We start from the raw sequence: 24,539 nt of genomic DNA on the forward strand, positions 1-24,539 counted from the left end.
GCGGAGAGTCCCCGCAAGCAACTTCGGTGGGGATTCTTTTCTCTCCTCCTCTTAAACTTGCTTGCACAGAGCTTTCTCTGCTTCTCTTCCGCCCTGCTCCCCGCCAACTTTCCGGGCCCGTCTGATAAGCCTGGAGGAGTGGAAGGTAGCGGAGAGGTGAAAGAGGCTTAAATGGCTGGGTGGGTGGGTTCGAAGTAGGAGGAGCAGCCAATGGCTTAACTCCTCCGGGAGGAAGGGGCAGTTCCCACCCCCTAACCCTGAGGGTAGAATCCTTTCTCTTATCTCCTCTCTCCGGTTCTTTTGCTTTCCTTTCTGGGTTGGGGGGCGGGGGGAAGAGGGAGCCGGAAGCTTGGGAAGGTGTCTGCGGCCCCTTTCCCCGCCGCGCTGCCCGGGTTAGGGCTGTGCGCGTGTGCGGGGTGGGGCGGGCGGTGGAAATCCGGGAGCGCGGAGGGGCCGCGCGGCTTCTCCCGTTCCCCCCGCAGACCGCACCTCGATCCGCGTCGCAGGAGGCCCTCTCGGTGTGCTGTTTATAAATCGCGCGCCTCCCCAGTCTGGGGGTGGTCGGCGCCGGGGGTGGTGCGGGTGCCGGCGCGGGCTTTCGCCGGGCGCTCCGTGACAAAGAGCCTGCTTGGGGGAGGGGAAGAGGAGAGGCCGCTGCGCTCCTTCCCCACCCTCTCCATTTTCCCCCACCCTGCACGTGAAGAGGAACAATTTGTTTATCTTGGGCTTCAAGAATCCTTCCCTCCTCCCGGTTCTCCGAGGCTGCCCAGTCCCTCCCCTCTCCCCTCCCTCCACGGCGCGATCCAGCCCAGTCCCGCCGGCAGCACCTTCTCCCCCCACCCTTCCTCCTCCTCGCTCCCTCGAGCCCGCCTTCCCCCTCCCTTCTGGAACGCGGCCGTGGGGGAGGGAGCGGGAGGCGCTTTGTCCGCCTTGCGGCCGGGCTTGGCCCGGGAGACCGCGGGGCTGGGAGGGGCGCTACGCCCCACGGCCCTACCCCCACCCCCGATGCCGCCCCCGCCCCGCGGGCCCGACCTCCCCGTGCCGCCGAGCTTTCTCCGGGCGCGAAGAAGAGGCGGACTCGGTTTGGAGGAAGAACGACGGTCACAGAGTCAGGGAGGGAGGTTCTCGCTTTACAAACAGGAAGCTGAAAACCACTTACACAGTGTAGCTTTCCTGATTGTACCCGGAGGCGGGGCGGGACCTGCATCTTGACTGTATCTCGCGTGCCCTGCCGGTACCTATTTCTCTCCAGGTCCGCGCCTTCTCCCGCTCCGCCCCCCCCCCTTTGCTCCCTTCCACGGATGGGGAGACTCACTTTGTGAACCTAAGACTCAAGTAGCATTTGAAAGGCACTGAGAATGTCATCCTTGCCTGTTCCACGCCCTCTTTTCTTGTGTTTGTACACCCCACACGCATGGATTGCGTCGGGATGGACTTCGGTTTGAGGCTTCAAAATCTCAGCCCCACGGACTCTCTCTTGACCTTTCGGGATGGAGGACTGCTGTGGCGTTACCTCGCCAGCTGGGCAACGCTGGAACAAAAGCCAGTGGCCTGTCGCTTTTGATCGCGGGCAGGAACAGTAGAGTTTGTGCCAGAAAGTTTTAGTGTTTGGGTTGTGTTCTCTCCAGGGTGCCATATCGGCCCTGGGAGGAGTGGAGGGAGGACTCCGAGTGTGTGCGCCTGGGTTATAAGACACCCGCAGGTGGGAGCAAGCCCTGGATCCTGGCGTTACCTGAAAGGAGGTAGCAAGCCCAAGCCAGAGCTTACTTTGGAAACGTAAAGATAGTGCTTACTTGAATGGACGAGATGTAAGCTGTAAATTTCATGGTGAATCCTTGTTCAGAAAGTTAACAACTGATAGAGTTGACAAATGATTGTCAGAAAATAACACTTTTCTATCAGTTTTATGACAATACTTTAGCCTATTGATTAGACTGATGTACAGGAGTATATATTAGCTTCAACTGTTATTTCATATATTCACCTCCCATTGATATCAGTAGCAAGTATGTGTGATGAGTGTAACGAAAATAAACTGCTTTAAATCCTAAGCAAAGAGTTGCATGTAAATGCTTTATGGCACGAAAAGGAAAAAAAAAAAGTTAACATCCTCCTCTACAAGTTATTTTTCCTTTAAAAACAATTAGTTTAAAAATGTACATCGGTATTTTAACTTAGCTTGTGTGTGAGATAAAAATCTTGAAAACACATTGCAAAAAAATGTTGATCTTTTCTGAATTAGGTGCTGGATTTTAGTTGGGCTCTTGGGAGGTGGGATATGGAGCAATTATATTTAGTTCTCAGAATGAGATTCTCCATTTGGAAAGCCCTAAAGAAAAGCAATAATCAACCAGAGCCTAATAATAATAATAATAATGGTGATGATAAAAATGAAGATGAATATAATTCTTTTCTGTTTTATTGCTATTGTTTACCTTCGTAGGGCCAATATGTCTAAAGTACTAAATATCGATTAGCTCTCTTTCCGCTTGGCTTGGGTTAGGAAGGCAGTCCAATCAAGGCTTTACCTCTTTTGATTTGTTTTCTTACACATTTACAAGTATAGGCCTGAAAAACAAGCAAACCAGAAGCAGGGTGGGTGAGGTGAAGTAGAAATCTTCCTTGGTGCCAGGCTGCTGCGAGGGGCCTGGGTTTTGTGGGAGTCCCAAATAGCCCTGTTAAAGAGCAGGTAGCCCTGGCCTGGGTTTGAAGCTGCATTACCTCAGGTGAAATGTAGTTTATGGAGAAGTAGCCTAATGACCCCCCCGCCTGCCGCCATGTTATTTATTCAGAAGGGTCCCCCCACCCAAGAGTTGTTGATGGAAACTACTGATTTTACCTATTAGTGAATTGCAGTGACAAGGTGTCTTTTCCTAAAATAGTTCTAATTATTTGTGGTAGCAGAATGAGACATTATCGTTGTCTGTACTTGGAACTGAAGTCCTGGTTAAAATTTTAAGATAAATTCTAATTGACAAGTTCATGTTCCAGCCAGAGATAGATTGGCTTGAGGAAGGTGTAATCACTCAGGCATACCGAAAAGCATGACAATGCAGTCTTCAGAATCAAAATGGCGGTAGTCTTACTTGACCTGGATAAACCCATGTTTTCATGACCTTTCTACTTATTAGCACCATTATAACTTCCAGAGTGTGCTTAATTCATACACAGCTTACAGACTATGTAAATCGATGTGATTCCTGCTCTGCAGAGTTTATCACATAAAATTCACTTGATAATAAGCGTATTAATCACTGAAAATTGGGGAGAATTGCAACCTATCTGAAATGTTCTCCTCTGCTCCTGGAAGAGATCTAGGAAATGTTAACATACCAGTCCAGGGCTAAGTCTCCTTATAAATGAATTTGGTTTCCCATTTCTTATCCTGTTGAAGGTAAATTACTGGCTTTGTAGCCAGGTTTTTTGGCAAGCTTGTAATGTCAAGCCATTTCTAAATCTTTCCTATGAACCTTTTCTTTGCCTTATCCTGTTCTCCTGGGTGATAGGATTGACAGTGTCTCTTGAAAAACCTTCTGTAGCCCACACAGGGTGTGCATTAAGCATGTGAAAAACTTTTTGAAATTGCATTTCCCTGTGCTTCACAAGTGTTTGTCTTTTCTTTTAATTCTCAAGAAGCATTGAAGAAAAAAAAAGCTCCAGTACATATTTAATTATGTTATTTACGTTCTTTGGTTGTGGTACGTCTTCTTTAGTCCTGGGCAGCCAGTGATCAGAAAAGTAGAAGCATCGTTAGTTCATCATTGATCATCATCTTCAAAATGCTCTTCAGGCTGAATTCCTTCCCAGGGAAAGTGGAGTTTTCAGGCAGATTGCATACTTGATACTTTCCATACTGTCTCAGAATTACAAGGGCAAGCTTTAGAATCTTTGTAGGCTTTCTGTCACCTGATATGAGAAAAATGAACACGGACATGGTGTACTGACATTTCTGTAAGAAGGATGAGGATTTTAAACATTAAAATGGAGGTATTTTCTATTGAGACCAATAGCCAACTGTTGTTTAAAAGGTTTCCTGACAAGGTTCTTCCATTTGGTTAAGATAAGACTGGAGGAATTTTCTTTCATTAGTGCTGCTACCATAGAGGGAATCTGGTATAATAAGCCATTCTGCACACTACATAGTAATTTTTGGACCCATTTGAAGTACTTACATTTTCTTTAAAGTCACTTGTGTTTTACTTGTGATTAGTGCTCCATGTTTATTAATCAACACTTCTGTATTCTTGAGCTTAAGATGGCTAAGTTCTGGCATCTCTTTCCACTTCTCCCATTGTAGAGAACTGTGAAATCAATCAATCAGATGTCAGAATCTTATAAAGAGGAACATATTTAAAACTCAGTCCCAAGATTTTCATAATTTCTGCCTTTTAACTCTCCCAAATAGTTTTGCATTTTTCACTCTGTTGTTCAGAAGCAGATTATTGAATTTTCGGGTCCTCCAGCTGTTTGTTTTTCTTTCCTCCTCCTGCTGCCAGCCTTTTGGTCTTTTCACTGATCTTTAGCACCTTTACCAAGGAGTGGGAAGAAGCAATAAGAAGAGAAACTTAATTTTGGTGCTTCCTCCTCTCATGACTAATGAAACAATTTGGGTAAGATACCAATTTTGGGTTAATTATGGATTTGATCTTTATACCATTTACTGTTCATTAGCACAAATCTTAGAGAGTAGATTGAATTTTTAAATGTTACTCATTTATTCAACAATACTAGTACACAGTCCATAGGGCTTCAGAGAAGTTAAAATGCTAAATCACACTCTTGCATCCAAGACTTTGACAATGTAGTATATATCCTTTGTCGATTTTCAGTATTATTCTAGCTAGGTTTAAGGGAATAATGGGTTTTTGTTTGTTTTTTAATCAGTATTAGACTTGATGCCAGTGACTTCTCAACAGTTTCAGGCTGAGTTATACCCCCTTCCCATGACATTGTAAGTAAAATAATATTCATTAGTTTTCTGTTGTTTCAAACTAATTAGACATTTGTTTCTGGGGGAAAAAAAGTTGATTTACAAATGACCACATCAAAGTTATTGGATCCCCTAACTTAAATTTTCATTAAAAATAGAAGAATGCTTTTCAGACAGACCCATTCCAAAAATTCATTATTCATGTCTGTGAGATAGAAATGGAGCTTTTGGAAAATCAGCTTTTACCAAAAGCTAATTGCTTTTCCTTAACTTAGGAAAAAAAAACCTTTTTTTGTTATTGTTTAAATCTAACGAAGTTTAAATAACTAAAGTAATACGGTTGGATAAAATACTCAGAAGATGGAGTTGAGGGCCTACTGTATAATAAATACTTAAAGATCATAGGGTTCCATTCCGTGAATCAGAGAAGGAGTGCACTTTTTAAAGTCTACCTGGCTGTTCCATCTGTTAAACAGTTGAGGGGCTTTTGAGTTGTGGATAAGCAGCTCCATCCGGGAAAGAAGCACAGTGTTCCTTTAGGGCCACCACACATGTGTGTAGAAAAAGGAAATTACTATGACTCAGGTTTTTACTTAAAAATTTTTTTTTTATGGCAAGCTGTTTAAACTGTTCTTGGGATGAATTTAATAAAAATCTCAAAAGGCTTACAATACTTCCTCTGACTTAAGGAAAGTCATTTCTTAAGTGATTTCTTAAGGATAATTTAGACACCTCTTTTTAATTATATTGGACCTCCCATTGGTTGGAGGGACCTTCATGCTGAAGTAGAATCTTTTAAAAAGAATGACTAACATTCATCCTCCTTAAGCAATGGCTTAACAACCATAGCAGACTTGAGTGGAATATTTAAACTACCAACCTCCAGAGTTCCCTAACTCCTTAAATCTCCTTCCAGCTGGGTAGAATCTGGTTGTGTAATGTTTCATATTATGGACTCTCCAGTCCTTAACTATCTAAGTATTCACTGTGCATGTGAAGACATCATTAGGATACATTCCTGTGTCTCTCTCCTTCCCTCTCCCAGTATCTTTCTGCACCTCTAGAAAACTCATGTCAGGACAGGGGCTTCTTTCCCTTCAAAGGAAAAGGCTGAAGTGCTGAGTCTATTTGTGCAGATTCAGCCTGGGTCATAGCTGGGACTCAGAAGCATTGCTCAGCTGTAAAAGACAAGCTCTCCTAGTGCCCTTTATTCTCACAGTGGTGGGTTATTTTTCTTTCTTTGATTGTTTGTTAGATGCTGAAAGTAGCTCAATGATTGAGAGTGAATCTAAAGGGACTGGAACCCAGTAAAGGGCTTTAAGGAACTCCAGTGGTAAAGAAAGAGAGCCAAAAGGGGATGAGGATTTTGGAGGCAGCTCCTGGAATGGATGGCAAGTGAAACAGAAGAGAGGTGATTGGTTTTACTCCTTTGGGGTAAACAGAGTGTATCCTGGTGCCTTGGGAGTTTACAGTGATAACCTATGCTTTTACTAGTCAATTCTGAAACTGCAGACCTTACTTAAACTCAAATATATATTTTCCAGAGCTAATGGCAATATTGTTTATATCTGGAAAAAAAATTACTTCCTAAAATATTTCCATGCTTCCTTAAATGACTACCTCAGCCATTTAAATTGATTTACTGTAGAATTCCTCTAACTCAGAGATTCTCAGTTGGTGGATATTTTGCACCGCCCTCCCCCAAAACATTTGGCATTGTTGGGAGACATTTTTAGTTGTCACCACTGGAGGGGTGCCACTGCTGTCTAGTGGGTAGAAGCTGAGGATGCCGTTAAACATCCTGCAGTGTGCCCACAACAAAGAACCACCCTGTCCAAAATATCAGTATTGCTGCAGCTGAGAAACCCTGCCTGAAACAAGGAGCTTTCCGAGGAGAAGGTTGAAAGTACAGAGTGTGACTTTCCTCACAGCTTTTCAGAGACACTCTTACTGCTTACAGGGTGGAGGAGGGTGGGGTGCTACCGTGAGGTAGAGGGTCCTGGGAAGAAGTTACAGCACTGCCATGTCGTGTTTCAGCTCTGGCCCCGTGCTGGTCTGGCTCTTCCCTTCATGATTGTCTGGTTAGGAAGGTGAACACAAGTCATTCTTTTTGCCTCTCAGAGTGATTGTTCAGCTCAAAGGAATTAATATAAGTAAGAGCCCCAGAGACTTTCTGGGGTTACACAAATGCTCAGCTTATTTTTATGCATTACTTTCCTGTCACTTAATTGTGTGCCCCTCACCCAAGTGCAGACTTAAAGTTGAGTGATTTAAGGTTTATTTCACTCATGCATAAACCAAAGTCTCATGGCTACATATGGAGTGACTGCTATATACTGGACACTATTTCTAGGCACTGGGGACACAAAGTGAACTGAGGTCCTTGCTCTAGTTGGACTCACAGCAGAGCATCAGTCCGTGTCTCAGATTAGCTGTATGAAATGGTCTTTGTGGTCTTTTAAGAACATGTTCATGTAGGTCATTAATAAGCTAACATTTAGGAAAATCCTAAGGGTACTAAATGCTCAGTTATCTTCTTGCAAGCTTCCTACAGCTATGGCTCCCTTGCATTCTCTCTATAGCAACATTTATTTCATTGTTTTTCAAATCAAATCACTTTGTAGAGGGGAGAGGATTAGTTGGTGTGGTGGAGAATAAGATTAAAGGATGGTTGTTAAAAGTGAGGCAGATGATCACCTTTCTTTCCTTTTTTTTTTTTTTTTTGAATAGGTGACACTTGTAGCACCATAATCACGACTTGCCATCAAGCTCTTAGAGTAAATTAGACAAAGAGGGGGAGCATTTAGAAAGAAGCAGGCAGGAGCAGGAAGGTGCAAGGACTTGAAACCGTATCACATGAAGAATAGCTGGGAGACCTGGAGGTGTTTAGTCTGATTTAGGGGATGATATGATTGCTTTCTTAAAATATTTGAGGGGCTGTCATGTGGAGAAAGGATTAGATAATGCTCTTTATGGCCTCAAGGGGATAGAGTTAGGATCAGTGGTTGGTGGGTTGTTAGGAGCAAGGTTTGGTTTAATATATATATATAAAAAACAATTATATGACAATTGAAGCTGTTCACAGATGAAATGGGCTGTCTTGATGAGTGAAAACGATCCAGCAAAAGTTCAATTAGCTGAAAAGCTGGAGAAGAGATGACAACATCTTTCTTCTTTTTAAAATTATAATGTTTTTAAGCAATATAAAAATACAATCCCAGTTAGAAGAGGACAGAGCTTTGTCTCTTTGTTCATCTTTATATCTTCGTGATAGAAAAAGACCTTCCTGTACATGAGAGGAACTCTAAATATTTATGGAATAAATTGCTAAATGAAAATGAGTAGACAAAGTGACTTAATTCCTCTGCCTCAGTGTTTCCCCCTCCTCTCAGAAGTCACCATGGTTTAGAATATCTCTCCAGACCCCCTGCTTTTTGTATATGTATATACTATAGGATACATATCACTACATGTTAGTTTTTTCCTACATAAATGGAATCATATTATAAATACGGTTCTGAGATTTAGTTTTTCCACATAATGTATTTTGGAGATCTGTCCAAGTCAATTCATATAGATCCTTAACTCATTTTTTTAAACTGTTCTATTGCATTTCATAATATAAATGTTCCATAAGTTGTGGAATGATCCCCTTATGAGAGACTCTGGTAGTTTCTCAATTTTTGCCAATTAAGCGTTACTTTATTGCAGTGAACACCCTTATCCATATGTCCCTTGTACATATGTGAGCATTTCTGTAGCACAGATTTGGACTCTTTTCCATATGTAATATGTATAAACAGAAAAAGTTGGCCAAAAAAGTCTCTTAACCTAATATGGTTCAACATAGCACCCGAATCTTATTACAGCTCATTTTAGGGCAAATGCTAATTGTGTCTCCTGAAGAAATATGGCTTAAAAAAAGTGTCCACTGTACCAACTGGTCTGGATCTTTGCTGTCTACAGTTAACACTGTTAATTTTTAAAGGTTGTGTATTTGGCCACACACTTTCCAGGAATGACTTTTTCTTTTCATCTGGTCCTAACGACGGAGTTAGTGGAAGTCTAGTTAACCAGCTCCTGCTCGTGCTGTGAAAGCAGGAAATTCACTATCTTGAATGAGTTTGGGGTCTCTTTACCATTCCTGAGCTTTGTGTTTCCCAGGCCTGCGTGGCTTTATTTGTAAAAGGTATTTCAGCTATTGCTAGAGTTCGGTGCAGAGAGGGCAGTGGGTGCAGGTTTGAGTGGTCGTAAAAACCACAGGTCTGTGAGTTGCCACTTCCTACAGGTTCAGTTACCTTGACTAATCCAGTCATCTGTGTAACATGGTAATAACAACCTGCTGACCTGGCCCACTGTAGAAAATGCATCAAAATGGGCTTGCCTCGACAGTCACCTTAGAGCGTTTGTTTCAACAGTGAGAAGTCCTATCAGTTTTCATTATACATGTGGGCTGACATGGTCTGAAGACTGCCCTTCGTCGGGTTTCTTGGTCATTTTGATTTACCTTTGCCCTGGCAGCTTCCCTACAGCGAGACCCTTAGAGCAGTAGTCTGTTTTTACAGAGCGGGAGCAGTCTGGCTCCAGAATCCACACTCTTGGCTACAGCATTATTCTGCTTTCATCTGACTGAAGGGTTCGTTCTTGAAAAGGTTGTGTGGGCAGCTGCCTTTTCTAACTAACCGCTCTCTCCCAAGGAGTCATCTCCACTTACTTGACTTTCCTTTAGGTCTTAAGATCAGTTTGAACTGGAGTCCAAATGAAGCTACGTGGTAGTGCTGCTCCTTGGCTGGCTCTGCTGTTTTCGAATGAGGATCCCTCACTTGGCTGTCTCCTGGCCTCATGTACCTCTGGCATCGAGTGTCTCTCTCTCCCTATCTCCTTTACCAACACCTCATGTTTTACCTTTGGCACAGTGATGGCAGGACCTGGAAACTGGTACAAAATGTTGAGCCACAGGAATAAACTGAGGTTGGAGATGCAGATGATTGGCCTCAACCTTGGAGGTCATTCTCTCCCAAGTGATTCCAATAAACCAGGCATTCTGCTTCAATTCATGGCCTAGATACTGATAAGTGGCAGGCATTTTCTGTCTTTTAGCTGCACCATGTAGCATCTTAGTGAAGAAAAACCCCTTTGGCCAGTGAAGCTAATGCAGCCATGTGCTCAGTGCTGACTTTAGAGGAGGAGGCTTCAGTGTAAAGACAGTTAGACTATGTTCTGCTTTAGTAGCTTGAATAGCGAGAGTTGGTTGCACATAAAATAAGAAACTTGCTTCTAATCTTGAAAGTAGGCCAGCCAGTATGATCAACGAAGACATCCTTAAAGTCGCTGCTCTGGTCATGCAATACAACTTCAGTCTTTGACTCTTCCTGCTGACAGCCAAGTTTAAATGGTCAAGTTTAGTTTTTGCGAGTCTACCGTCCCTCTGGAGAGGTGTCATCTGACTTGCATTTTGCATCAAATATAATGTTTACCTGTACATTGATTGTAGACAGACAAATGGTTCTCTGTTTTGAATATTAGTTATTCCATGGCGGTCTGATTATAGTGATTAAATACAATTGCTTTCCAAAGACTAGTGAGATTATGGCTATGCTGCAGTAAACTTCTAATTTCTAATTCCTTTGGAAATCATTCTTTTATTTCTTTTTGGAAGAGTCCAAAGATGATTTGTAACAGATAATAAATGACCAGAATCAAGTCTTACCTTATCATGGAGTTTTTTTTTTTAAACATATCTTACAAAAAGTAAGTGTTTCAGACTTATTTTTTGGGAAGTGGATATAAATTCATACAGAGGCATATCTGGAGGTTAATGTTCACATTAACACCAAGAAATTGGACATATGTCAGAGCTTGACAAAATTTTCTGGATGCTAAGTAAAAGAAATGAGACCATTTTAATTGTTCATTCTTGAGTTCTGGCTTCAGAACAGTTGAGTGATAATAATGCTGGAGTTCCCAGCATGGGTAAAGCAGACATGCCCTGTGCCAGCTCACATCTTCTTTTCTGGGCTCCTTCTGTCCCTGGTTCTAATTCACTGGTTTCCATCCTTCCTCCTGGCCGCCATGGGAGGAGCGTGTGTCTGGAGCATGGACTCCTTTGAGAGCGTGCATGCCTTTAAGAGCATGCAGGTGGTGTGTATCTTTAATCACTTAAGGTATTTCCTCGCAGTGGTGTGTGCAGAACAGCACCTCCCGGATTGTAATGTTCTCTCCCTCTTCACATCCTGCAGTAGCCCTTTCCCTGGAGATTCCCTGATGTTGGGTAAACAGAGGTGGTTTATATAAAGAATCAACTTTCTCAGTTGAGAAGTTGTTACGGGTAAACGGTTGAAAACGCATTTTGCGGTTTAACTGGGAATTCCTCAATGGTTTGCAGCTGCTATTGGATTTTTAAAAACACATACGTTTGTCTTCTTCAACGAAGCCTGGAAACAGTGAGTTTAAATTTGGATTTCATGCTGCTTACTTCTCAGAATGTGTTGAAGGAGGATTTGAAAAACTTATTTGTCATAACATTGAATAACTATACTGAAAAAAATGTTTTTGGCAGGTGGCGTGCATTAGAGTGGAATAGGTTTGGTGCCCAGGATGAACTTGGACCATGTCATGGTAACTTAGAGGGTGGCAAAGTAGGATAAACTGGACTTTGGGGATCTGGAATATCTGGGGCCTCAGCTATTGAAATTCAAATGGATTGTAGCTCCCCACCCCCCACCCCGCCCCCAGTGTTTGATCCTGTTCTTAGATTGAAAGGATTCAGGGGCCTTTTCTTAACTTTAAGTTTGTGGTCTGAGATTGGAATTGGAACACTCAGAAATACGTAACAATAGTTTCAAGGAAGGGAGGTTAATGATAGTGTATGCTTGGGAGAATCAGGTCTTTGTTCCCTCTGCTGAGGTGCCGGCTGTCTGTGTTACTGGTTTGGTAGGCTTCGTGTTTATCTGCGGTCTGGAATGTCAAAGGATTGCCAACCTAAGAATTTTGCTTCCCTCTCTACCCTAAAATGATGGTGTAGGAGTTTCTGGTATTGGCTCATGAAGGCGGGGATGACCATATATGGAAGAGGGAAGGGGGACTGGCTGGCTTTGGTATTCTCATCCATTCTTCCTAATGCCATTTTCATTACTCTATTAACAGAGAGTGGATACTCTGGATAATTATTTATGTCTGTCTTTTCCTTCACAGTGTAATGCACACTTCACTTATTTTCTTCAACTTTTTGTAATGTATGTGTTTATGATACATTGAAGAGCAGTAAATCTGCAAAGAGATAATTAGCTTTGACAGACTTACAGAAATGAGACTGTAAAAGGAGGAAGCAAGAGGGTTGCTTAAGCAAAGGATTCCATTACTGGCTTGGAGGGTAATTATCCAGATAAGAAATTCTTCAATTTTAAAAGTTCCCAACCACTTGGGCAGCCATGGTCTTAGGAAGAAGTGGACTACTGTGTGATATTTAAGAATTTAAATATTTTCATAGTTTTAAAAAGTCTTTATTTCTTTATTCTCAACATAGAATTTTTAAATGGAAAAATTCAAGATACTGAGGAATGAAAATGGGAGGAAGAAACAGCTACTCAGCCACTGGTGCTAAAATCCTTTATGTTGTTCTCAATGCCCTTTAATCTGCCTCTTAGCATGAGCATGTATCTTTTTACCTTAAAGAAGAGTCCTCCTTTCACTTGGGTGACTCGTGCATTGGGGGAAATGACCTTCAAGAAAAACGGCTCATTCAGCATTAACTTGACTTAGTAGTCCCTCCTGTCCCTCCCAAGTTGGGCATCCTTTGCAAAGAGGACAATTAAACTGTCTCCATGTCTGTAAAGAAAGAGATTAACCATGAGGTTGGGTTAAATTATTCCTACTATTGTACATTATTTTATATTTTTTGGATTAAAAAGAAAACTTGTGGAACAGAATGTGAACGACTGATTATGGCAAAAAGCAGGGGGTACAGTTCACATCCTCTAAGTAAAAGAAATGAGTCACTAAGTCTCCAGCGTCGCCATTATTCCTACAGCCCCTCTTAACTGGGCCAAATCCTGCCTGATGATACGGGAAAATAAAGGGCTCATCTAGAATGTTCTGAGTTATACTGGTTTAATGCTCATAAGAGAGGGAAGAGAAGGTGTTTTAGGGACGTTTACCTGAGAAAGAAAATGTTTACGGTCAAGACTACGGGATGGGTGACTGTCAGCTCTCAGTCGTAGGATCTCCTAGCACTGACCAGGGACTAGCTTGAAGGTGAGCCCCAGGAGAGTCGGGAGAGAGCAAAGGTTTGGATTTCCGGGTCCGTGGGACCGTGTCTCTGGGCATCAGAGCGAAGGGCTCCTGTAAAATGTCTAGCTCTTTTCTCCCCACACCCAGGAGCGGCTTCTGCTTCCCCCGCCCCCTCCCCTCCTCCATCTTCTGTTCCATGAATAAATATTATGTGGTTTGGTGCTCATTACTCTTTGATATGAAAAAAGGCAATTCATTAGGTTGAAGGAGGAAGGGGAGGGAGACACCATTTTTCACCCGGTGCATCAAGCACGGTTACCCTGATTTGAATTCCCAGAAAAGTAATAAAACAGTGAAGATAATGATAAAACAGCTCCTGGCTGACAGCTGTGCAGCACACGGGAACCCCGCACACAGGGCCCCGAGCTGCAGCAGGACAATATTGTGGAGCATATGGCGCATTGCAAGCCAGTTGTTGAACTCGGTGGCCGGCTTTTGTTTGGGTGACTCTCCCAGCGTTGGGCCTGGGGTGGCTCTTCAGAAACTTCTAGTCTCCTCTACAGGAGGGTTCTTGGCTCCCGGCCAGCCGTTCCGTACGGTGGCCGACTCAGGCCACGCGGAAAAGCTGGGGCTGGGGCAGCGTTCACGCCTCCTTACTTCGGTCCTTAATCAGATCGTCTGTTCAGCAGGGAGAAATGGGGGTCGTTTTTCCATGCAGCCCAGTGGCTGCATTATCAAAGGGACATTTTCTACAGGAATGTCAATTAATTATTATCGATGCATTCATTCACTGGAGCTCACTTCTTCCTGTGAGAGTGAACATGGTTTTGTTTTTAGTGCTTTTAAGTTACACTTTGCACATTCCCCTTTCATTTCTAGAGCTAGAATAGCTAAAACCAGCAAGTATGTTAGGGCCAGTGTTGCTGCCCGAAAGGAGCGTGTGTACCCGTCTATCTAGTTTTTACAAGACGGTGCTAAAATAGGCCCTTTGCTTAGCATGGTCTGTTTTTCCAAATGTGTGAAGCTGGCATGTGTGTGTGCATAAAAAGACTAATTAACTCCACTTTCCTCAAAGGGGTGTCCTTGGCTGCCCCCCCCACCTCCCAGGAATGTGCCCCACGCTGGCCAGAGCTGTGCTGTCACCCTGAATCCTTTTACGACTTCAGCCTCTATAGAGTCATGGTCGCTCGTTCTGGTTCCTGATTGATTCTTGACTCCAAAGTGCCAGGGAGGGTCCAGAAGGGCCCCACAGTCCTGGTAGCGTGGTTCCTGCAAACGTGGCAGAAGGCCCGTCTCTGAGAGAATCACACTCCATGCGGAGGGGCGGTAGCCAGTGCTATTGTGCTGCGTGCGTGAGAATATTTTTATTTCAGGAGCTGAGAGGCGAACATGGGTGGTGTTGATCTTCTGATTGGGGAGCACCAAATGTCACCATATTCTTGATTTCTGTGGGACTTTTTTTTTTTTTGAAGAACACCTGTGAAGTTTGTGTTCTGGTGTTGGGGTCAATGAATTTCTTTTTCTCAAGAACAAATGTCATTCCAAGGCCGAATCTACTGTCAAAAAATATACATATGTATGTGTATGTATATTTATTTATTTCTATGATGTTCCACTAATGACTAATCAGAGGTTACATTTGAACACTGGGGCTCTGCAGGGGGAACTGATTTATTTTTTCAGGCCTGGATTGTGCATGTGTGATCACTGGCCTTGAAAATAATGTTTTTAAGTGGAGGAGAACAGATCTGTTACAAATCTGCTGTAGGTAGGGATGGACTTGCTGTAGCATTTGGGGGCTTGGAGAGTTGATGCCTGTGGCCTGGATGTGATTCAGAGCATCCCTAGGAATAAGTGAGTCCTGTTTTCTGTGTACTTGCTGGGTTGGTGGCAGGAGCTCCTTGCTAATGAGGACATCCTTTGAACCTTTTCTTGATAGTGTGTTTTCACAAGTCATAGTCAGGGGAGAGGTATTTCAGCTTTTACTTTCCCGAGTTTCCTGTGTTAGGGAAGTGATCTTTACCTTCTCTCCCTTTAAGAGATGAAAGCAAGAAGATTATGACTGAAAAAGATCTACATTTGACTCTTCTTCCCTTTCCTTGCCCTGAGCCACTTGGAAGCCAACCACAGCCACCCTGGAGGTTTTCCTACAACTATCACAGCCTCCCCCTGAGGGTGAGCTGATAGAGAAGGCAGAAGGGATGAATAGGGGAGAAAGAAAAAGATCTGGAAAGAAAACCAGGAGAAAGGAGGAAGAAGATGAGGGTAAGACATGATAAGATATTTTTGGCTGTTAAGAATAGGTAACCATTTGGATAGACGAAATATCCTGGTTTCCATTAAGTTAAATTTGTAAATATCTTTATAGCCATTTTATATTTGCACAATAATATTAGACATTCTAATTATGCAGCATGTTTATGGGGTAAGTGGAGCTTCAGTGAAATTCAGCTCACTCACTAGGTCACCAAATTAGTGGGTGGCAAAGCAAAAGTAGAAACAGGCTATTGTTGTTCGACCTTTGGTACAGCTTTTCCAGTTGAATGAAGAACTGTGAATCTGAAAATCCAGCTGTGTTGTTTACAAAATATTAGGAAATATAATCTTCAGGGGTTATGGGGACAGTGCAATTAAAAAAAAACTTGCCCCCTAATGTGATTTGTATTATAATTATTTAATACCTGAAGGACTCTTATAATTGAATTTTAGGGTGCTTCATTTACATTCTAGCTGGCGAGAGGTAGAAATACTGTCATTTTGTGGTCCTCTAATCGCTGTCCCAAACATTCACAAAATGCCCTGTGATTCAATTATAAGTATCTTCTGGGTACCGTGTAATTATATACTATCTAGTTATCATTAGGAAGCACCAGGGAACGGTGAGACAACCAGGTAGCCTTAGTGGCTCATTGTTCATAACCCTGTAATTGATAGGACAAGGTGCTTTGAGTAAAACTACACATTTTCTAAGGGGGGATGATCAAGTTTCAGGAACAGGAAAGGGTTCCATACTCGTTTTTAAATTATACAAATAAGACTTTTGAAGGAAATGCTTAGTGATGCAATGATACTAAATAATTGACAAATTTGTTTAGCGTAAATGAAATGTGAAGTCTAAAGGTGTAGACCAGATACCCTATTGCAGTGAAAGAAAGAGACAGTATGATGTGTATATAAAGCTATGTCTTTGTGAAACGATAATTAAAGGACGATAGAGGAAAATGTGCCATGTATAGGAAATAATTACTAGATACGAGTACCTAGTCATCTTTGCGTTAAAGAACGGAGAACGAATGTTTTCAGGGATGTTTGTGCAAAAGAAGAGGTCTTTAGCCTACTCCTCCCAGGGCATCACTGAGGCATCTACTGGCAGACTCTTCCAGAGCTCTTTAAAGTGGTCGTCACCTCTCAACAGCAATTGCTTCTGAGTCGTGTTCAAACAGCCCTGACATGAGTCCCTTGGTATATCATTATCTAGCCTCATATTTAACCTTTTTTCTAATAGCCAGAGTTTTCTGTTAGCGCTGGAGGAAGTCAGGAAAGGGGTTTTTCCTCCTCTTGACTGCACAGCTGGAAGAAGCATAGTTATCTGGAAGTCATCTTTGCTTTTCCTTTTTTTTTTGGTCCTATGAGGGGACCAGGTAGATGTGGAAGGAAAGTGATGCGTTGAGATAGGCCAGACTTTGTCGCAAGTGTCAATGCGTGAATAAGATCTTCTCTTTTTCCAGTTTTTACTTAGCCTCTTGCTTGATGAACTCTTTTCTTCTGGGAGAGAAGGACAAGGGAATGCAGGCATTCTTAGAGTATGTGGCTGTCCTCCTCTTCTCTTTCCTAAGCTTGTTATTAGTGACACAAACGAGATGCTAAGAGGACAGATACAAGCTTCTGAGTGTGGACAGGCCAGAGAACAGGGACGACGGTTACACTGGCGTAGGACCCACCTTAGCACCTCCTTACAGTAGGTAAACAAAACCTGTTTGCCCAAACACCACACAATCTCATGACCTTTGTGCCTTTGGGATGGTCCTTTCTTATTAAGAGAAGCATATGGTGATGATGACATGTCTGATGCCTTACACAGAAATCATAGAGGGTACTCATGAATTTAGGAGAGTGGGGAGTACCCAGAAGGTCTCATCTCAAGAGAAGGCCAGAGGTGGATAATCCAAAGAACCTTCCCCTTTGCTGCTTCCCAGCCTCTGGCCCAGTGCTGGGGACTATGGGCTGACTGCAGATGTTCTGGCCCCACTGTCACCACCAATGGAGGTGGAGGAGATGGACCACGGAGAGGAGAACTAGAGAGAAGGGGAAAATGAGGTAGGCAAGGGCAAGGGCCGCTAGGAGACGTTAGGATGTTGACCCTTCATGACCTAGAATTAATTTTTGAAATAGTGAAAGGGAACGCTTTTGCACATTTCCTAGAGATACTTGGAATTTCTTGTGGAAATTTCATTCTGACTTTCTTTCCTGGCTTGATACCGACAGAGGCACCTTTTTGGTCCTACCCAGGTTCCCAGGCACCTTCTGCCTCTGCGCCGAGTCCTTCTCAAGCAGAGCAGCTTGTGGTTCTGGAGGGAGAAGTGAGTCCACCTCTTGAGAGGGTCTCCTCCCCCCAACCCCTTTCTCGGGGATCCCATCCTTACCCTGATGAGGGCTCTGCCTTATGTTCTCTGCCCTTTCTTCTCTGTGCAGTGGAATAGTCCAGCCTGTGGTCTCAGTGGCAGTTTGCAGCTTTGGGGGTTTTCTATGTTTTTCTCCTGGCCTGTTCTCTGTATGTTTCTCAGGCTAAATCAACACCAGGTAGGTAACTTCCTCTGGATGGTTATATAATCCCCGTTCTATGTATAATACAGACAGAATTTCTGATTATCAAATGTAACAGATGGTCCCGCTACCCCTCTGTCTCTGGCTCTCATCCCATAACTGGGGTGCGGTTTGGTCTAACTCAAAGAATATTATATTGGGAGCCAGGAAATTGGGTCTCGTTCAGGCTTTTCCCCAACAAACCATGTGACTTTAAGCAAATCACTTCATCTCTTAGGACCATAAGACTCGAGGTTTGATTGTATTGATTTGTAAGGACATTGGACCATAGGAAGGAAACGTTTCTAAAATGCAAGTGTTTAGTAACTTCGTGTAGCCATGCTGGTACCACCTTAAATCCTAGGAATATCTGCTTCCTTCTTCCTGGCTACCTAGAGGCCCCGCCACAACAGACACAGAAGAGGGCTCAACCTTCACTTGAAATAGCCGGACAGTTTTGTCTAGCAGATCACAGTGTATAAACTTAATGCGTATGTTCAAGTGCCCTGCTTGGAAATAGGATGTGCAAAATTAGGCAAGTCAGCAGGACAAGAAGGAATGTTTCCTAATTCTGCTGGTCCTCTCTTCAGAAGACTGGGCCTCTCCTTCCGTCATTGGTGCTGTCCTAGCACCATATGCATGAGTGGTCCTTGTCCTGCGTTGCTTGTGGGTGAATGGCCAACACTGCATGATGGGCTCCTTTAAAGCAGAGATTGGGCCTGATGTGTAGGAGGAGCTCAAAAGATATTTCTTGAATGGACTGAACTGTAACATTGGCTGAGATATTTCATCACATCCTTACTAATTATAGCATTAGTCCCAAATTTCAGGGCTGGAGTCATAAACATGGCTAGAAAACCCAGCTTTTCTTCTAGTTGGTTGAAGCCTTTTTCTCTTGTCTTTCACTTGGCTCTTATCCATCTACCATCCAGTAATGAAACCAAGGTGTACTATTTTTATACTATTTCTTAATGATTTGTAAACAAAACCCTTCCTTCAGTAAGGCCAAATGATATCCCAAGGATTTTAATCAGTTTTTGAAAATCATTATACAAACTTCAGTTCACAGGCCTTTGTGGTAGCTTGTGTGTAGGTGACCCACAGGGTGATGTTTTAGACTCTCAGTTTCTTGGTAGTAGACTGTCTCAAACAACGTACTACCATACCACTTTTAGCTGAATTTCCTTTAGAAATGTGCATTTGGGCAGATAAAATTATGTAGATAATCAGTAGGCTGTTTTATAGGAATCTATGCAAACAATGAGGACATAGTCTGTAAACATAGATATTGTTTCTTCAGTTCTAAAGATTTTTACTTTGTAGTAGGTTTACCAGTAGATTTTCTAAGTAAAGAATTTCACAAATTAGAATGCTTGAATAAAGCAAGAGAAATAAGAGAAAACTTTTCAGGTGGAGTACACCGTCTAGCGGGTACATAGCCATTTTTCGGTCCCTGCACCCTCCTCTTTGGGCAGGCAGACTTTCTCTCTGGTTCACTTGGAGTAGTTTTGACAAGCATATGGGAAAAAGAGGAGAAGGCCCCAGAATTAAGGCAGGTTCTGATTGTTTTGCTCACAACTCATATTCTTTTATAACTCCAAGGTGAAAGATAAAAGTCACTTCAATCAAATTAAAGGGCAAGAGAGATGAACTTGGTTGCGTTTAATGTTTGTTGTAGGCCTGGGGATTTTCACAGGTGATTCTATCTTGTCCCATGCCACAATTAAATAATAAAACAAACCAAAACCCCCCTAAAACAAACAAAAAACCTTACCTGCTTGGCTTTAAGTTTGCAGATGGGTTTTTTTCTAAGTTAATTTTTTTTCTCATCCATCTCTTGTGTCTATGCTTCAGGTAACGCCTGCTTAGACTTATTATCAGGGTCCTTCCACCATTGCAGATTCATTAGAATAGTGACTAATATTAGGGTGTTTTGATTGTAGATGACTGCTTATAGTTTGGTTCTTTTAGTTGCTATACTGATTGGCTACCAGCCTGAAAATTCCTCTTGTTCCCATTTTGTTTTTTATTTCTTTCAGCTCTCTGGCAGACAGAGACTCAGCCCATCCTTCCAGAGGGCCAGGGGCAAAAATTAAGAAGGAAAAACCTATCCTTTGCTTTGCTTTCACCTTTTGAAAATATATATTGCAGTCAAAATCAGTTTCGACTTAATCTGTTGAAAAAAATAGTTGTCTCAGAGAAAGAAGGCATGTGTGAGAATTGGTGGGCTGTGGGTGTGTGTTTAGAAATTTAGTTGAATTTTGGGTTTTCCTCAGAATGGGACAGTTCATGCTTCTCAGCTGTTCATTTATATAACAGCTATGGAGCTTCTAGAATTTGCTATGGCCTGGATGGGCCCCCCCCCCCGATCCTACTGATGGAAAAAGCGATAATAGTAACAGCTCACATTTCCTGAGTGCCAGACACTGTTTTAAATGCTTTACATGCTATCGTCTCTTATAATTTTCACAACCATCCTATGAGGAAGTTATAATTATTGTTTCCATTTAAAAGATGAGGCTACTGAGTCCCAAAGGGCCTTGATTACTTGCCAAGGTTGATCAGTGGTAGAACAGGGATTCAAACCCAGACAGTATTGCTCCAGAGTACGTGTGACTAACCATTGTGTCTAATTACTTCTCAATGTTGATCCTAGGAGGAGACTGATGGATTTAGGACTTTGGAAGATGATTTCCTTGTTCTGGAAGAGCATGGTTGAAGGGAAATCTTGAAGGTCCACTCCAAGCTGCTACTTTTTACCAATTATTCCCTGACTGGCTTTCTCTGCTCTGCCCTGACCTTAAGAACCGGATGTCGGTTCTGGGTTGCTAGGGGTCACTTCTGGGTTGCCTGACTCCTATATGTGGCCTGAGAGCCATGGCTGTTCTCAAAATGTACCATGTACAATTTTTTCCTCTCCCAGATTACCAAAGTCAAAATCTCATTTGGGTTTTGGGCACAAATCTAAAGGTCTAGTGTAGCTGCCTTTGGAGCTATGCCTGGTGAGAGCCTACATGTGTGCACTTTTTTTTTTAAATAAAGTTGCACAAACTATTAGGTATAAAATGTGCCTTTTTTTTTTTTTTCCTTTGGAAAGCACACAGAGAGAGGATTTTCCAAGAGGGCCAGGTCCTCAAAGTTAGGAGGAAGCCGCTGCCTCACAGATCTGGTTGCATGAGGTGCACAGACGCTCGCAACAGCAATAACTAGTGGTCAGAGCTTGAAGCTCCACAAAGGCAGGGAGTTTTGTCTTACATTCCCTGCTGTCTTCTGGGCCCAGAATAGTGCTTTGGACATAGTTGGTGCTCAGTACACACCTGTCGACATACTTAATCTTATAGCCAAGCATGGTTGTCCCTTGGCACAAGGTTTCCTCTTCAAGTTCCATACCTCCCTCTCCATCCTTCCCTTGTGTTCTCTCCATAAATTTATCTAAATCCTTCTTTATGGATACTTTGGGCTTCTGCACCTCCTGACATGATGAGTGTTGTTGCCATGAAGAAGAGATCTTGCCTCTTTTATGTTCTAAAACACCCTTCATAATCAAAGGTGGGAGGAGAAGTTTGGAGCAAACCAGAGAGGAATGTGGACAGATAAGAAGACTGAGAGTCGGGGCACAGGGAGAGGGGCCTCACTGGGGAGAAGAGGAGCTGTCTGTCTTGTCACTTAGATCTTGTGTCGGTGACACTGTCTGTGATGAAGACAGTGATTCTGTAATTTAGAAGAGTGACTTTATTTGGTGAGAGCAGTGGCTCCAAGGGTTGGTGACACCATAGGTTCTTCTGACCTTTCATTCATGGTAATTTCTTGATACACACCTACAGTTTTGGAAACTAAGTGGAATATGCATGGAGGCTTGGCTTGCAGTCTACTGAATAGTGTTCTTAAGAGTAAATCTCTGCCTTAAGTGAAGTTACTTACTTTCTGGGCCTCAGTCTCTCCACCTGTAAAGCAGGATTAATGATAGTTCCATCCTCACGGTGCTGATATGCAGGCTGAGAGGTATAATTCATGCAGAATTTTCAGTGAAGTTCTAGATACACAATAAACATTCTATAAATGTCAAAGGTTATTAGTAGCACATCACCAAGATGCCCACTGTTGTGACTTGGGATGGCAGGCTCAGCAGGGAGCCAACATGTCTTCTCCCCCCGCCAAAAAATAAGTAAGAGCATGACTCTAAGTGTGTGGTGGGTGTTGTAAGGAGGAGTCGAGCTTTTGCAGGCTCTCCTGTACTTCTCGTGTGGAAAGTATTTAGCATGTAGAGACCCCATTGCAGGGACTTTCAGCACAAGTCCAAATTCCTTTAACACTTTCTATCAGTGTCATTCATTTTGGACTTGCCATATACTGTCTTCCATTATTTATCACTGACCATTCACAGGGAAGCTTTAATGAGGCAGATGCTGGGCTAAGTGTTGAAATGACAACCACAGTTGGGCTACTGCCCCTGCCCCTGCCCTGGAAGAGCTTCAAGGGTATTTGGGTGGATGAAGGATAAAGGTGTGGAACAGAGGGCATCAAAATGGAATCAGAAGTTGCTTAGTGTTGTTGAGACAGAAGTTTGGGTAGAAATGGTGGAAGAAGAGGCTGGTAAGATGGACAGGTATTAGGAGGCAGAGGGCCTTATATCCATGCTCAAGAGCTTAAATCTTATAATATAGATGAAGAGAAACCATTAAAAGGTTGTAAATAAGGGTTGTAAGTAAGATGGCCAGCTGACTTTAGGTAAAGCACTCTTTCAACCATGTGAAGGATGGTCTTGAGACAAGGACTGGAGGCAGGGAGGTCAGTTAGGGGATTATTGAATAACTCCAGCAGGAGATATTGAAAAGCTTGAAGTAGGAGAGTGGTAGGTATAGCGACATGAGACCATTTTCAAAAAATATTAAGGAGGTAATTCACTGAGTAGACAGGGATTATTGAGAACAATCAGAGATGACTTCTAGGTTTCTGGCTTGCTGATGGCATCATTACTCAATATAGGAAATGCCTTAGGTTTTTGAGGAAAGCTGATCAGTTCATCTTTGGATGTGCAAAGCTTAATGAGATTATGGTCCATCCTGAAGGGATGTCCAATGGTCATTTGAATATACAGGCCTAGAATTTAGCCCAGAGGTCTGGGTTGCAGGTGGAGACATCAAAGGTGTTTTCAGAGTAGATGAAATTGGTGAAGGGTGTATAACGTGAAAAAAGAAAATGAGGGGAGGAACTTGGAAAACAGCATTCAGTGTGTTTTTTGAGGAGGAGATCCTCAAAAGGAGTTAGAGAAGGAATAGTGCAATTGGTGAGGAGTCCCAGGAGAGTGGTATATTGAAAACTAAGGAGAGTGTCATTGGTGGTATCACATCCAGCAAGGTGAGGACCACACAATGTCCTGGGATTTGGCAACTGGGAGTTTCTGGCTTTTTGTCAGTGTCATTGTAGTGGGGTGGTGTGTGTAGAGGCAGTGAATAAGAAGAGTGGAAGAGAAGAGGCTGGCTGGACAGGAAAAAACAGCATGCGTGGGAAGGTAGGGAGGTGGCTAGGAAATCTCACATTCAAGAGAGGGGCTCCTTGAAGTAGTTGATAAGCTTCTTGGAGATAAGAATATATTCAGTATTTGTGGTTTTGCAGTAGTTGTTGTTTTTGCAATGCATATTACAGTCTATTATTATTATTGTTTAAAGGGTCCATTAAATTGAATTATGGTGTTGCCTCTTTTTATTGATGTATAGTTGATTTACAATGTTGTGTTAGTTTTGGGTGTACAACACACTATTTCAGTTATACATATATATATTCTTTTTTAGATTCTTTTCCATTATAGGTTATTTAAGATATTTAACATAGTTCCCTATGCTATACAGTAGGTCTTTGTTGTTTATTTTATACATAGTAGTGTATATATGCTAATCTCAAACTCCCAGTTTATCCCTCGTCCCACCTGTTTCCCCTTTGGTAACCATAGTTTGTTTTCTATGTCTATGAACAGTCTGTTTCTGGTTTATAAATAAGTTCATTTGCATCTTTATTTAGGTTCCACATATAAGAGATATGATATTTGTCTTTCTCTGACTTACTTCACTTAATATAATAATCTCTAGGTACATCCATGTTGCTGCAAATGTCATTATTTCATTTGTTTTTATGGCTGAGTAATATTCCATGATACATATGTTACCACATTTTCTTTATCCATTCATGTGTTGATGGACACTTAGGTTGTTTCCATGTCTTGGCTGTTGCCTCTTTAAAACTTGTACATTCTCCTCTACTTGGGAGTGCTGTGGTCAGTTGGTTTGCCTTGTGTCTAAGTAAGTATACATGTATAATATAATTTGGATTCTTGTGAAGGACATGAGAGGAAGTAAAGCCATGTAATTACTAATAAATTGTGGTGAATTCTTTATTGTTTCTAAATATACACATTTTAATAGCTTTTATTTTGTAAAAAAAGTTCTCTATTGAATATTTATCAGTTTATATATATTAATATTAATTTGTTCTGATATGTGTTGGAGTGTCTTTTAATAGAATCTGCACGAATTGAACGTCAAAACTTCAGGATATTGAAAAATTAAGTTAAAGTTGAGCT

At 42.3% G+C, this 24,539-nt stretch overlaps 1 protein-coding gene and 1 long non-coding RNA gene across 13 annotated transcripts in view; one reads left to right on the forward strand and one right to left on the reverse strand.

The window, feature by feature from the left end:
* MAML3 (mastermind like transcriptional coactivator 3) overlaps nucleotides 1-24,539 on the forward strand; it is a 562,009-nt gene that overhangs the window by 175,934 nt on the left and 361,536 nt on the right. The window contains exon 1 of one of the 12 annotated variants that reach the window (XM_031692192.2): nucleotides 11,268-11,373. The exons of the other annotated variants lie outside the window; for them this stretch is intronic. Coding sequence (XP_031548052.2) covers nucleotides 11,305-11,373 — 69 coding nt within the window. The 5' untranslated portion in view covers nucleotides 11,268-11,304. Of the gene's footprint in view, nucleotides 1-11,267; nucleotides 11,374-24,539 lie in introns of those variants that run through there. 12 annotated transcript variants of the gene reach the window in all.
* LOC140685494 (uncharacterized) lies at nucleotides 3,651-21,946 on the reverse strand. The gene is made up of 5 exons (XR_012058740.1): nucleotides 21,884-21,946; nucleotides 17,803-17,997; nucleotides 12,598-12,757; nucleotides 4,173-4,301; nucleotides 3,651-3,906 (listed from the first exon to the last, which is right to left on the reverse strand). It is a non-coding gene; the product is annotated as an uncharacterized lncRNA (long non-coding RNA).

Source organism: Vicugna pacos, chromosome 2, assembly GCF_048564905.1.
Source record: "Vicugna pacos chromosome 2, VicPac4, whole genome shotgun sequence".
Taxonomy (NCBI): domain Eukaryota; kingdom Metazoa; phylum Chordata; class Mammalia; order Artiodactyla; family Camelidae; genus Vicugna; species Vicugna pacos.